At 41.1% G+C, this 15,985-nt stretch overlaps 1 protein-coding gene across 1 annotated transcript; it reads right to left on the bottom strand.

The window, feature by feature from the left end:
* Nucleotides 1-970: 970 nt before the first annotated feature.
* TMEM167B (transmembrane protein 167B) lies at nucleotides 971-6,452 on the bottom strand. Its single transcript, XM_025912468.2, has 3 exons — nucleotides 6,298-6,452; nucleotides 4,030-4,161; nucleotides 971-3,464 (listed from the first exon to the last, which is right to left on the bottom strand). Exons 1-3 carry the CDS (start codon nucleotides 6,305-6,307, stop codon nucleotides 3,382-3,384), a joined length of 225 nt encoding a protein of 74 aa, XP_025768253.1. The 5' UTR covers nucleotides 6,308-6,452; the 3' UTR covers nucleotides 971-3,381.
* Between the last annotated feature and the right edge of the window lie 9,533 nt (nucleotides 6,453-15,985).

Below are 15,985 nucleotides of genomic sequence, written 5' to 3'. Positions count from 1 at the left end.
GGATATAAGATGATTCAGTCTCAGATTTATAGGTGGCTACTTTCCCATGGAGAAGGCAAATCCCGGTCATTAACCAGTATCAGGTTCTGCAGGAGTTCCTCCCCCAAGGGAGAAGGAAAACATCATTTTACCAAAGGGAAGGATGAGAATAGGTTACTTAAATCCAAGGGCTTGGTAGTCATGATAATTGTGAGATGAGTAAAAGTAGGAAGGCATATCCCTATCCTCATTCACAAGAGCCCTCTTGCTACCTGGAACTTGGTTCTGTGGCAGTCATATTGCTGAACCTTCATTAACTTCCATGTCTGTTAAAGCATGTCTAACTTTCCAATTCCAGAATAAGTAGTGAAAAAAAAAGTAGTGATTATATAATTAGTATTAGCTCCTTTCATATCAAGGAACACAATTTTAATGTCTGTTACCTTCTCTTTTTTCAGTGAAAAAGGTATGGATGAGGGTAAACCAGAAAAATATTGTTAATTTATAATTTGTAACTGTACCAATCCCACCGTGCACTTATAAACAAATAGGGGGAAAGTATCCATTTATGTGCCAGAATCCCATTGGCTCAAGGATTGCCTAGGTTCATAGCTGGTTAACCCGATAACCTCATTTGAATGAAGGAGTTTATGACTGGTAATGGCAGGTGATACTTGTATTTTAATAGTAGTGGTAGATAAAATGTTTTGAGGAGTGCTATTTACCTTATCTAATACACCTCAACACTTATTCATGTATATTTGCTGATATATATGAATGCTGATGCATGTATGAGCTCCCTCAAAGGAGAAAAACACACGCTCATAAATTATGAACTATATCGTATATTTGGTGACCATCACACTAGGTTAACAGGAATGATGGTATTCACTATGATGTAAACTAAAAAGGTATATACCATGGGCAGAACCCAGAAGAGTATTGAACAAAGTTCAATGAATTCATGTGACAAATAAAATGGACAAAAACGGTAGGGAAAGGAATTTTATTTTCAAGGATTTGTGCAGACAGTGGTGAATAAAAAATTTTATTTCAACTATAAAAGGCTGACTTCATTCCACCCTGGCATTCAGGGTTTATGGTGATGCCAGTTTGAATCTGAGGCAATATTGCTATCCCCATTCTCCTACCCCTAAGACTTCCTTAGGGGAATAACGTCCTACAATTTTCAGTCAAAAAATATATGACACACCAACCAAAGTAATGAATTAAACAGGTTTCTGCTGATCTGCTTACATAAACACAAGAAATGAAATAAGCTGTGTTATTAGATTCTTGCTGCAAATTACCTTCATTCTGTACACTTTTGGGTACATTCTCATATGAAAACACCTCAAAATATAACAATTTAGGGCAAGATGACCCACCCAGGAGGCTGTAAAAATTGGGTTTGAACTGGAACTGTGAAATGAGTTTAAAATGGAAGCAGCTCTATTCACCAAGCTTAGAGACATTAGCCCTGTTGGAAAACAAGTCATTAAAGCTACAGAATAACAAGTGCAAAACATGCTGAACCTGTATTTCCAGGGAGTGGCACTCCTGCTGGCCAACAGGTCCCAAACTCACACCTACAAGGTGTAACTCTTCCTTTCTGTTCTAATAGATTTCCTTTCCCTCGTGTGAAAGATCCTCAGGAGGGACACTGGAAACCATATTAATCAGTGAAATGTACCCTCTGGGCCAATTCCTGAAGAGAAAAAAGCACAACTCCGAGAGGATGAGATGTGTAGTGTTTACTTGGTGACCTGCTACACCTCTAGAAACCCTCAAAGCACTAAACTGCCTGTTTTGAAACCTAAACTTCCTAGCAGCTTTTCTTTGGGGATAAGACAAAAGACAATTTCCTGCCACACAGAGATCAACTACAGCTAACTTGTCCACAATCACGTTTTACTGTATGGGTGATTCAATTGGCTCCTATGTCTATGCCTGTTTTTTACAGTAATGTAATTTTAGACGAACTCTTTTTCATTTTTTTTAATGGAGAAGTCATCCCTTCAAATGTTGAGTCATCTAAAATGATTTGCGCAAGAGTTACCACATTCCATGGGAAAGCCCGTCAATCTCCCTGTTTTCCTTTATTCTCGAAAACACCCTCATTTCAATCATGGATTCTGTGAACTATCCAAACATGCCTATGCATATCAGCAACTTCTCTCTCTCACTTGAATTTATCATGTTCTTGTAACACAGAATTTCCAAGGGATAGCTAAAAAGTACTGCAATATGAAGCAACCTAAGAGTTGCCCAAGAAAAACAAGTAATCAATTAAAAACTGCCATTATAAGCCAGATTTAAACACAGAATAAGACTGTGGATAAGTCTTGGATAACGTGACATAATGTGGATAATCCAGTAAGTCTTGGATAACATGACAAAACGTCCATCTAACATCACAGTAAATTCTTGTACTAGATGACTTTACTAGTGTATGAATTATATACTAGATTTCTTTTACCCTAACTGCAAATATATTAAAAATTATTTCAATACTTTCTCTTTCCCCTAGCGATGGCATTTAAAACTGAGTGACACTTATTCAGCACTCAGTAATCTAAAATATATAAAAAGGCTTTAAGAAAATTGCAACACTAGATTCATTTTCCATCTACCATTTGATGGGGTGAAGTCTCCTTTGGGGGATACTGGTGAACAGAACATTTTTCCTTATCGAAGTTACTGCTTTCTGGTCTCATCACAGATAAATCTTACACAGGCCCAGATTTTCTTGGCAAACGCTTAAGCTGCCAGCACACAGCACAGCTATATCATCTGTTCTCTTTTTGCAATGAGGACCATGCCTCTCTCTTATGTTCCCATATGAGTATATGAAAGATAAATTTCCAAAGTCAAAAATTTTCTTGGCATTGTTTAACTCCTCTTTCTCCCACCCACCCACCCACCCCGTTCCCATCAATTTGCCAAATGCAAATCAAACAGTGAAAAAGAAAAGTCAAGTCTTGAAAATTCTCTCTCCTTCCAAGAGGTGTGAACACAGCCTATGTCCTTCCCTGATGAGTCTCAGTTTGAAAAGCTCCTGATGAGGGACTGAAGAACAAAATAGGTGACAGGTTTTTATGCAGGAGGTATATGTAATCTTATCACCGTGGAGTGTAATTTATCTGGACATTATATGCTCTCTGCTGAGGACTGATTCACATACAGATCAAAGGAAGTTGGCTTCCTCGAGTCCCCTGAAGCATAAATAATGTTTGTAACCATGAGGAGTTTTCCCCACATATGGTAGGAGCAGATGCTGTGGTGTCATCTTGGGGACTTTGATGATTTTAGCTGAGCTCTCTCACGTTGGGCCCAGGCCCCGGACAGGTTCTTCACCCTCATCCTCTTGGTTGGCAGCTGATGAGATGGATGCGTTGGAATTCATTTTACAAACAGGACGTAAAAGGCCATTACAACACAGGCAATTGCCACAGCAGCATGCAGCCTGGTTCCAATCACAGCGGCTAGCAGACAAAAGCAAAAAGAGAAAAGAAATCAAACCCCGCCCTTCATGTAAGTCCTCAATTTCAAGGTGATGCCCTGAAATCTCTAGTTACACGAAGAGATCTATCAAGATTTTCAAGAGCCCACCCGGGAATGCATTTAAATACTATCCTTAAGGTTCTAGGATGCATTTAAATACTATCCTTAAGGTTCTAGGTGGATATACTGTTTGTTTATATTTTGCTCTATTTTGAAAAGAGATTTAGATAGGTAGGATTTATCTATAATAAAAAATAAAAAAGCCTCTGAGTTAACGAAATCAAAACTTAAAAGAGACTCCAATATATTCTTCCCAGAAATTCAGAAAAACTTTTCACTGGGAAAATATTCCAAGAATTCTAGTCCAGTCTAAAATTCTTTATCTATTTTTACTCCGTGGAGAATATTAAAATTACCTTGATGCTAAAATAAACAATTATGTAAATGTGGAACCAAATACAATGCCAGCCTATCCCCACCCCCACTTTGTAGCACCTCACTGTCCAGAGATGGCAATCTCCATTCACTGTCTAGCTATGATCTTACCTTTGTAAAACACACCCCAAACTCCCTTCTTCTCTGATAGCAGCCAGGTTTTGAGACGAGGTACTTTCTTGAAGTAAGCACAGGTGCAAACAAAGAGCAAACCAAACACCAGGATCCCATCCAAGGAGTACACTGTTACAGAAACAAAACAACAACAAAACCTTTGATGCTAATCTAGTTTGGGACAGGTGATAGGTGATCCCACTTGAGAACTCAAGAACAGAGTGTGATATAGTATCAAGACGATAAACACAACTGACAATGCCAACCCTTGATAAGAGGGAGCCCAAAACCTGGGACTAACGAGGTTACTTTATTGTTCCTCAAACTGCTTGTAGACAACCCCCGTATAAATATTTCACTGCACCCTCTCCTCCCGTTTCAAGAACTACGAGTTCTGAGAAAAGGGTATCAGTTTTACGTGGAATGAACCTCCTAGGAATGGCCAGTAGCGGTAACAGGTTGAGAGAGGCATAAGAATCCTTGGAGCCTGAGCTAACAAAAGTACACATGTTCTTATGATCAATCACTCATGTGATAAAGGAGAGCCAGATGTTTAGCCAAGTCTCCCCAATCTGCATTTGTTGGTGAAGAATATGTTAAAGCAAAAAGTAAAGCTTAATGGAAATAGCAAGAGTTAGAATTCAGGGGTGCCTGGATGGCTGTCGGTTAAGCGTCCGATGTCAGCTCAGGTCTTGATCTCACAGTTTGTGGGATCAAGCCCCGTGTCAGGCTCTGTGCTAAGCCCCACGTTGGACTCTGTGCTGACAGCTCAGAGCCTGGAGTCGGCTTCGGATTCTGGGTCTCCCTCTCTCTGCTCCTTCCCTGCTCGTGCTCTGTCTCTCAAAAATAAACATTAAAAAAAAATTTTTTTTTTTAGATTTCATAAAACTACAATTATCCTATGCTCATTTCACACCTCAGGCATAGTACTCTACTTACAAACCAAACTGCTGGTAGAATAACAACAGACTCTTGTAAAAAAAAAAAAAAGTATCTGAGGTTTCAACATAGCGAAACAATTGTGGGAATAAAGCTTTCAACAATTAGTTCTATTTCTTACATATATAAAACAAGCTATTTCTTGTACACGTAAGCACAATGAGGCACCTAAAAAAAAATAATCAGATAACAAAAGGAGGGAAGGTTAAAAATTACTCAGTAATTATTCTGTATCAAACTGCTATTCTATTTCCTGGTCCAGATGATGTCTTCCTCCAGGTGATGTAACTTCTGGTACTGTGCTTAGTAACCTCATACCTATGACTTACCCAGGAAGCTCCAAAAGGATATTTTACACAGTATCTGCCAGTTCTAGACCACTCTATCTCCCTCCAGTAAAACTACCTCACAGCCAGGTGTCGTACGAGAAAGGGTCCAGTAAGTCAACACATACACTAAGTTCTTATGAAGAATGATACCTTAGTGTGTTCTTTTACTCTCACAAGTTCTTGCAGACAATGCCAAAATTCACAAGGAGGTGAAATTTGAGTCACCACTGCCAGGCTTACAGAACATGTACTTTTGAGAAATACTTTCCTGTACCCCTCAAATCATACCAAGAGGCCTTCTCTTCTTTCCTGTAAAGTTGACTCTAAAGACCATAAAACCCCTGCTTCCTGCCCTTCCCTGGAATTCCGGAAATCATCTCTATCAAGTGTATGAAGACGTTTGGAAAACTAGTTTGGATAAACAGGGCTGCAGCTGCCACATCGTTTAGAAGAGGCAGTGTCTAAATCCAACCCTTGCAACACTAGCCAGGGTCTCCAGATGGGATCACCCAGGCAGGACTTTAGCCATAGCTTTCTGGAGAACTTTTTTTTTTGTTCCAATGGTCTATATTTGCATCCAAAAAATGTGAGACTTGACATCCTCTGTGATTTCCTGGTCCTCCCAACAAGCCTACGTAGGGGGCTGGGAGGAGGATCTTTTCTTTTTCCTGGTGCTAAAGCAATAGTTCAACCGGGACTGGCCTGCCCAAGAGTCTTGTAATGGCCAAAACGAACTTCTAGGAAGGAGAAAGAGAAAGTACGGGGTAGAGACCGAGGACCCGGGGTGTGGGCACATGAAACATATGTATTTCTAGATGCGCACGGGACGGGGGAACCTGCGGAAAGACTTGGGGGATGAGCGACAGGGGCAGCAAAAGGCCATGGTGGGGCTGGGCTGGGAGGGGGCGGGGAGAATGGCCACGTCAGTCCGGGTCCCGCCCGCCACGTTTCCCCTCGTCCTTTACTCCCATTCTCCACTCTGGGCACTGGCTCTCACCGTTCGTCATGGCGGCTGGGCCCGGGCCTGGTTAGGGGGTCCGGGATCGGCTGAAGGTGGTAGCCGCGAAGACTGGGGAACCCAGCTCCGTGTTGACACTTCCCGATCGGGGCCGCGGCGACGGGTACGAGGCGTAGTACGCAGGCGCAAGGGCAGACAGGCGAGCGCCGAACGCAATCAGGAGTGGCTAGCTGATTCCCAAGCTACGGGACTTGTGTGGGTAGTGGCACTTGCTTGCCTACGCGAGCGTGAGTGCCATTCGGGAGGCTTCTTAAGTGGCCATGGTAACCAACTTTCCTTGGTGTCCTGGCAGCAGTAGTGCTGGGGGCGTAACCTGACCTTTCGCGTCAGTGTAGTTGGAAAGGTAAAGCTTGCAGCTTTGCACTTTATTTTGCGCTGTGGGCGCCAGCAGCAGCCTTCCTGTGATGGGGAGGTCTCGGTCCCGCGCTTCCAGTTAAGAGAACCCTGACAGCGGAGGTCATGAGGCGGTCCCTGCGGTCTCCAGGAAGGACTTCTTTTGCTTCGCGGCTCCTTTCTTCTTTTCTTTCTTTCGTTTTTTCCTTCCTTTCTTTCTTCTTTTTTGCTACCGGGTATACCAGAATCTTCCCCCCCCCCCTCCATTTTTTATTGAGAAATAATTGACCTAATCACTTCTTTCTTACTCCTTATGGAAATCAGAATAATTAGGTTCCGTCTGAACTTTCGGAGTGAAATAAACATTATAACAGAAACAAGTCACATATTTCAGATCCTAAAGCTCCAGTCTGTCGGGAAACATTCAGGTAATTGCCTGTTTGTTTCTGTGGATATTTCTTTAAACTTTCAGTAGAGTCTCGATGATCTCCTGTGTTTAGTTAAATGCTAGGGTCAACTTGGCCACTTTAATCAAGAATTGGCGATATCTGGACAGCGCTTCTCACAAAACTTTCACACGCTGAGGAAAGATACCAGTTTAATGAAGGAGAGTGGAGGAGACAAAGCCACAGATTCCATTCTGTAAATCGAAATCTTTAATTGTGCACAACCCGACCTGCTTTATTAAAATAAGGGCGAAAGTGCGACTCCGCCTTCCCAGGCTGAAATTACAAGTTAGGTTACCAGTCTGTAGTGGTTGACAAAGGTCCTAAAGGAACTCTGTGCCTCTCTTGCTGCAGTGCCATCTGCTGACTGCAGACGGCTTGGTTACAGGAAAAAAAAAACCTACCAGAATGCCTCCTTCTAAGAGCTGGAGTGGAGAGGCAAGCCAAAAAAAAAAAGTCTGATGGAAGACAGACTCCTTGCAAAAATATGCATCAGTGCACGAAAAAAAAAAAAAAAAGGAAAATATAGGGGACAAAATCTAAGACAAGGCCAGATATATTTATGTACATACACACACAGACAAATCCCCCTGCCCAGATGAACTGCTCAGTACCACTCAAAAACAACTGAGTTTACCCTAATTGTCTTGGCGTTTGAACCTTTCATCAACTGTTACCTAAAACAACATCAGTACTAATGTCATCACTAGCAACTGACTGTTAATTCCCTGCACCATGGCTGGATAGAACTCAAACCAAGTCCTAAATAAATTCATATTCACCAATTTAGTTTGAATCGTGTAGCTCATCTTCAGCTAAAGAAAGTCTCCTGTTTTTTGGATCCTATTGAACTGTGCTAGCCTCACTGACCTGCACCTAATTGTTCTCTTTACTTTGGTTCTTCTTCTACCTAAATATAGATGTTCCTAAGAAACCTGCACCCTCTTTTTCTCATTATTAACTCTCACTTGGCGACCTATTCTTTCTGTTCATGGTTTCAACTGCTACCTCTTTGAAAAGTTCTTTTAAACATTTTTTTTAATGTTTATTTGTTATTTTTGAGAAAGAGACAGAGTGCGAGCAGGGGAGAGGCAGAGAGAGAAAGAGAACAGAGAATCTGAAGCAGGCTCCAGGCTCTGAGCTGTCAGCACAGAGCCCGATGTGGGGCTTGAACTGACAAACTGTGAGGTCATGACCTGAGCCAAAGCCGGATGCTTAACCAACTGAGCCACCCAGGCACCCCCAAAAGTTCTTTTTTTAAATATATTTTTTGACACCTGGGGCTCAAACTCACAAACCATGAGATCATGACCTGAGCCGAAGTCAGACACTAAATCGACTGAGCCACTTAGGCACCCCGTCTTTGTAGAGTTCTTAAATCGATGTCCTATCCAAGCTCCAATCCTACATTTCTAATAGATGTTCTTCTGATAATCTGAAATGTTTAAAGCCAAACGCAATTCCTTCTCACCAATTTCCCAGTTTCTAGGGTTAATATGCCTTTTCCCCTAATCACTAAAGTTTAAATTTGTAAATTATCTTTGAGTCAATTAACTTTTTTCAGAATGTCATTCAGATTGTTCCCTTTTCAATCCTGCAGCCATCATGTTAGTGATTTTACCGTTTCAGTCTTCTTTAAGCATCAATTTTATCCTCCAGAAGTGAAATGTACATTTGTATGACATTTTGACATTTCAAAAGCCAAACACACCTTGTTGTATGATCTTATTTAATCCTCACAAGTGCCTTATTACCCTATTTTAGAGATAAAGTGAGCTTTAGCCTAAGACCACCCATTATCACACTCAAACAATAATACTGGTCTTCTGAACTGAGGACTGGAAAATTTTGCTCCAAATCACAACTGTTGTTTCTTGTAACAGCAACCACCGCCTGGTAAATATTGTTGAACTCCTTAGCTGTTATCATGGCCTTCTTGCAGCATTTTCCATTGTTCTGTGTATACTTCAAGCTTCAACTGTGAAAAAACTTTTCTGTGTTCTTCATATGTGCTCTTTGCTTTCACAGTTTTTGCTCATGCCATTTACTCTTTTTTTAAATATATATATTTTAATGTTTATTTATTTTGAGAGAGAGAGAGAGAAGCAGAGAGACAGAGTGCAACCAGGGGAGGGGCAGGGAGAGAGGGAGACACAGAACCCAAAGTAGGCTCCAGGCTCTGAGTTGTCAGCACAGAGCCCTACATGGGGCTTGAATTCGTGAACTGTGACATCATGACCTGAGCCAAAGACAGATGCTCAACTGACTGAGCCACCCAGGGGCCCCTCATGCCATTTACTCTTTTGGTGATAACTTTATCTCCTCATTTTATACTAGATGGAAACCACTCCAATTTTTTGTCATTCTCTGAAAGACGTCTTTTTTCCCCCATCACTCGCAGAATTTAGGAATAAAGTTTGAGGACAAAAGAATCACAGTTGAAGGGCAGAGAAGAGTAATTGAGTAGTTGGCTAATTACTATTTCAAAGGACAGTGATAGACCACAAAGTCTTACTCTGATTAAGTAGTTATTTTTTACACCGCTCAGAATTTACACATTTCTGTTTCTTCTTTTTCCATGTGTCTTTCTTCTTCTTCCTACTCTTTCTTCCCACTTTTACATTTATGTCCTTTCTTCTCTCTCTACCACATTTTTTCCTTTCCAGGTTTTATAAAGCATTTTATGTTTTTTTATTGAATAAAATTAATCTCACCAGATTTTTGTTTAAAAATCTGCTATATTAGGAATTTTATATTTAAAAATATTATATTCTGTTTTCTCTCTTTAAAATGGGTTGTATTGGTTGCTCCTTTCTAGGGTTGTTGAAGTATTAAATGAATTACTTTTTTTTTTTTAATTTTTTTTTCAACGTTTTTTATTTATTTTTGGGACAGAGAGAGACAGAGCATGAACGGGGGAGGGGCAGAGAGAGAGGGAGACACAGAATCGGAAACAGGCTCCAGGCTCCGAGCCATCAGGCCAGAGCCCGACGCGGGGCTCGAACCCACGGACCGCGAGATCGTGACCTGACTGAAGTCGGACGCTTAACCGACTGCGCCACCCAGGCGCCCCATGAATTACTATTTATAACAATAGCTAGCATGAAGTAGGTGCTCCATAAATGCTAGTTATTACCGTTGTTGTTTTGTTGTTGTTGTTGTTATTGTTGTTCATTTGTTTAAAATGTGTGTACTATGTGTGTACATAGTGTGTACAAAGTGCTGAGCACTTTGCTAGATTTTGCAGGAATAGAGGCAAAAAGGAGTCTCTGCTCTCAGGGAACAAACTGTATTGGGGATGATAGATGAATAAACACATTTAATAAAGCACAGGCATTATGTATGTAAAGACATTATCTTTGATCTTCACAACTGTTTTGCAGGTTATTTTTATTTTTTATTTTTTTTATTTAAAGAGAGAGAATACGAAGTGGGGAGAGGGGCAGAGGGAGAGAGAGAGAGAGAGAGAGAGAGAGAGAATGAGGAGAGAGGGAGAGAGAGAGAATCTTAAACAGTCTCCACACTCAGCATGGAGCCTTATGTGGGGCTCGATCCCATGACCCTGGGATCATAACCTGACCTGAAATCACCAGTTAGACACTCAAATGACTGAGCTACCCAGGAGCTCCTGCAGAATATTTTTAAAATGAGAAACCTGAGACTTAAAGAAGGCACATGGGTGACATCACATGTCCAGTTAGGATCCAGACCCAAGTCTATCTGACTTCAAAGCCCCCTTCCCCTTGTCTTCACACTGCCTCAAATTAGGATAGTTTCCACTGATGCTAATCTTTGATGGTTTTGTTCCAAGCATTAGTGTTTCTGTCACTGTGGAAAGCATCATAGCCTCACATCAGGTCAAATCCGGGCCATTGGCTCTTGCAGCCAAACTGCAAGGAATAAATAGAGCCCCACTGACTAGGGACTCAGTTCAGACAGTCCTTCCTCAGTTCATTTCAGCCTCCATGAGAAGACAGGCAGTTGTTGCCAAACACCTGCCAGTCAAGAACAGTGGCCTGTTTGTTAGGGTTGTTGTGGTCACTGTGGTGAACACTAATCAGTATTGGGACCATGACTATGGCATTCTGGTCTAACCAAAGAGTAAGTTCATTCCCAAAGGCACAGCTTGCCACAATAGCTTCATTTGAATTACAACATATTTGAAAAGGGATGTCAAACAGGCATTAATTTATGCTACAAATATTTGTTCCAGGACTTCTAAGCCTAAGGAATGTGCTAGCCGTTGGGAGCTCAAAGATGAATGATAAACACTCTGTTTTTAATAAGATTTACTAGACAAGATAAGCTGTGTGTACAAATAACCAGAAAATACAGTAGAAAGTGAGAAGGAAAATGAAAATTAAGTGCTGTGGGAGTGTAAAAGAGAAAGTGCTTTCAGCTGGAGAGCCCAGGGAAGGCTTAGTGGAGAAGCAGATGTTTTAGCTGGGCTGGAAAGGCATGTAGCATTTCAATAAAAAAAGAGGTATTCTAGTGGGAAAGGAGAACAGTGATCAAAGGCCTGGAGAAAGGAAAGCACAGGACAAGTTTGTGGGCACAGCGTATTCTTCCCTTTCTCCTTCACTGACTAACTCCATTCATCCCTCGGGTCTCAGCTCAAACCTCACTTGCTCAAGAAAGGCATCTCTGACCTTCTTGGGCTGCCTTCCCCCATCATAAACTATCAGAGCATACAATATCTATTTAGTTCATGTCCCCCCGCTACACTGTAAGGTTTGTGAGCCTGGGACTGTGCATTTTCATTGTTTTTCATTTTATCCACAGTCCCATACAAGCGCTGCACATTTTATAGGTGCTTATTAAATATTTGTTGCGTGAACAATTGAATGTGGTTTTGTGGAACTAGAATGTAGAGTTCATGAAGGAGAATAGAAGATACTGCTGAAAAGATAGGTTCTTGAACAAAAACAGCTGACACTCACAGAATGTTTACTACCTGCCAGGTACAACTCAAAGCGTCTTATGGGTGTTAACGCATCCAAGCCTCATAATAACCTTATAAGGTTAGTAACTGTTATAAGCTCCATCTCACAGATAAGGAAGGGATGTATTGAGAGGTCAAGTAAGGTCTCAAAAGTGACATAGCTGGTAAGTAATACAGCTAGGATTTTAAAACCAATTTATCTGACCCCAGAGCCTGCTAGTTGAACCAAGGAGTATAGGTGTTCTTTAGTAAACAAACATGTGGTTAAGATTGTACAAGATTATTGTGGAAGTTCTGAAAGCCACTTAAAAAAAAAATGACACTACTTCCCTAAAGCCCCTAACAGTGAGTAGCAGAGGTCTGTACCCTGGGGTGTAGGGGTGAGAGTGGGGGCGGGGTGAGTGTGGGACTGCACTGCTTCTGGATTTGGGGTCTAGTTGGTACTCCCTGCCTGCCCTCTCCCATCCCATCACTACTACATGCCTCAAGCGCACCACCCAGCCTCTGCTTTCCTCATTTCTGATAGCCCCTCCTACTGCCTTTCTGTCCAAATTTTTCTCCCACAACTCAGCTCTACTGCTTCTTTCTGTCAGCTACTGCTGTCGGCCTCTCTATGGACTCCATTCTTTTGTGAACAGATCTCTTTTGTCATTAACCTTTTCTTTAGAAGCTCATTCCATTTCTTTGCCATAACGAAAACCTGGATTTCCTAGCAGTTAAGTGTCTGGTGCAAGTTCACGGCCTTACTCATTCGGTAGTCATTTATTTAAAGTCCACCTTCCTTCACCCTACTGCCCTCTAAGGCTATTTTCCTCTCCTTGCTTTTCTACCCTTCACTGTCCAACTATACACTCATTCCTTAACCACTTATAATCTGGCATCTGCCTTCACTATTGCCCTCAAACTATTTTGTCCGGATTATTCCACCACCTCCTAATTGTAAAATCCAAGGCGTCGTTTTAAATCTCTTAAACCCTTACTAATTTGGATGTAAATTTTAAAAAATAAAAAATAAAATTAAAAAAATATAAATCTCTTAAACCCTTAATCTCTGTGGCACAGAGCACTCCTGACCACTTGCTTCTTTTTGAATTTTTTTCTTTTGGCTTTCAGAATATATTCTTATTTTCATCATTCTTCTTTTATCTTTTCCTACTATTAAAGATGATTAAAGAGATTTAGTAAAAGGCCTTGGATTTGAACACTTAATGAAGCAGTCTCCTATCAAAGAACTGCAAAATGGGGTGGAAGGAAGAATGCTTTTTATAGGATAAAGAATAAAGAACAAGAAAGAAAAATTAAAATATCTGATTGGCTGGCTGATAGTCAACCTTGGTTGGAGTAAGAAGGCCCAGAGTTTGCTTGGCATTTGGGGATTGGCTGAGGAATATGCTGCATTTCCGGTAAAATAGAGCATTTAAGTTTCCGTTTGCTGACATGGCACCAGGGGCGGGAATGGCTCCATCGTGGGCCTAGAGATTTATTTCAACACTACCTCCTGAACCATTCCTTCTGTCTTTCTGTTTCCTGATGTACTGTTTCTAAGGATCTGCTCTTTGGCTCCCTTCTTTCTTAGACTTTGTTCCTGTGCAGTCTTTTTTTTTTTTTAATTTTTTTTTTCTATATTTATTTATTTCTGAGACAGAGACAGAGCATGAGCAGGGGAGGGACAGAGAGAGAGGGAGACACAGAATCAGAAGCAGGCTCCAGGCTCTGAGCTGTCAGCACAGAGCCCGACGTGGAGCTCAAACTCACAGACCGTGAGATCATGACTTGAGCCGAAGTCGGTCGCTCAACTGACTGAGCCACCCAGGCGCCCCTCCTGTGCAGTCTTTAAACTATCGCCTTTGTGTTGATGTCTCCAGTGCCATTTTCTTTGGTTCTAATTTCTCTGTGGATTTCCAGGCCTGTCTATAGGACATCTCTAGACTCTTAGACCGAGTTCATTTTATTCTCCCCACCCCACCCCCAGTTGCTTTCCCATTTTACTTTCCAACTTATATTAATAACACATTCCATCTATCTGTATGTAAACTTCTCCACAGCTCTCAGATTCATTCAGACACAAAGTCCTGCAAATTCTACCTTTGAAAGTTCCTTCTTTGTAATTCAGGTTTTAATCATCTCTCATCCTAGGTCTCCCTGCTAAAGTGATCTTTTTAAAAAAGATAAGGTCATATGCCTCTTCTGCCTAAAGACCTCCCAGGAACTCTGCAGTGTGAAGTTTAGTCTCTGAAGAGAACATTCCAGGCCTTTCACACTCTAACTCCAGCTTCATTCCAGCCTCATTTCCTGCATCCCCACCTAACAAACTTGACTCTGGTAATCCACCCAAAACATCTTATGGAAGCACACCAGGACTTTTCACTTTCTGTGCTTTATTTCTGATCTGCTCATAACTGCATGTTCTTCCCTATATATTCTGGATCTCAGGTTTTGAAGGCTGAATTATTGATGCTCTGCAGTTGATGACATAGTATTGAAATTGGCCCTTCCAAAGTCCTTCACTTGCTGTTTATCTGTGCATTGCCCCACAACCTTTCAATGTATTTAATGTCTATGCTTTTTCATTTGTTCCTATTTTTTGTGTGTATGTATATTTAATTTACATAAATGGTATTGTTATAGATCTCATTGTGTTTCTTTTTAAACTTAAGTGCTGTGTTTCTAAGCTCTGTCCATGTTGTTAGTCTATTGCTTCTGATTGCTGCATAGTACTTCTTGGTCTGCATCTGGCACATTTTATCTGTCTGCTGACACTATGAATGTTTTATACTTGAACCCAGAGTTTCATCACTACCTAACACAGAAGTTCTCAACCCTATCAGACTCAATAATCTTTCTTAAATAACAAAAGTATTATAATGTCTCCTTTATTATTCTGCAATGACATTCACAGATAATATAACCTACTGTGGTGGGCAGCCTCTCAGAGAGCCCCCAGTGATGTCTGCCTTCTAATATACTCATCCTTATGTAATCCCCTATTTTTGTGTATGGGCTGCAATTATTGATTTCTAGTAAACAGAATAGGACAGAAGTGATGGGATGTCACTTCCAAGGTTAGGTTACAAAACAACAACAACAACAACAACAACAACAACTGTGGCTTCTGTGTCTTGGATGTTCCTGGTTCTCTCCCTCACCTGTGCTAATTGAAGCCAGCTGCCATGTTGTAAGCTGCTGTGTGGAGAGGACCATGTGGCAGGAAACTGAGGGAGGCCTCTGGCAATAGCCAATGAAGAACTAGGCCCTTGGTCTAACAACCTAAAGGAACTGAATCCTGCTGACAACCGTGAGAGTGATTTTGGAAGTGCATCTTTTCCCATCAATACTTCAGATGAGACTGCAGCCCCAGCCAACACCCTGACTGCAATATAAGGGACCTTGAGCCAACTAAACTGCACCCAGATTCCTGAACCACAGAAACTATGTGATAGATGTTTGCCTTAAGCCACTAAGTTTGGAGAGAATTTGTTACACAGCAATAAATAACACATGTATTTAACTACCCAATAATTTAAAAATAATATATAATGCCCTAATGTAATATAAAGGTAAAATACAGACAGTGAATTATAATACGTGTTTCAATATGTGAATGCTCAGGCATGACTACAGTAGGGAGTATAATGGTTTCAGATGCTTGGACCTATATGTAGAATCACAATGAATGTGGGAGCTACAAAAGCATTATCACCCAGTGAGTATGGGCTACCCAAATTATTACAAGTGATTTGGCCTTTGGTGACGTTATTTCCTGAAATGGTTCACAGCTCTTGGTAAGTTTCAAACAAAACAAAGTATACACCTCTCCACTTCTATGGTACTTGCTATTTTGGGAAAAACTCTGGTTCATTCCTCCCTGTGTATCTTTCCTCTTTACTTTCACACAGGACACTTCACTTCTGACACTTCTGGTCACTAAATGTGGGTTTTTTTCCCA

Source organism: Puma concolor, chromosome C1, assembly GCF_028749965.1.
Source record: "Puma concolor isolate L17-30 chromosome C1, mPumCon1.1.hap2, whole genome shotgun sequence".
Lineage (NCBI taxonomy): Eukaryota > Metazoa > Chordata > Mammalia > Carnivora > Felidae > Puma > Puma concolor.
The sequence above is the reverse complement of the archived record's forward strand: the minus strand, read 5'-3'. Positions and strand labels throughout refer to the sequence as shown.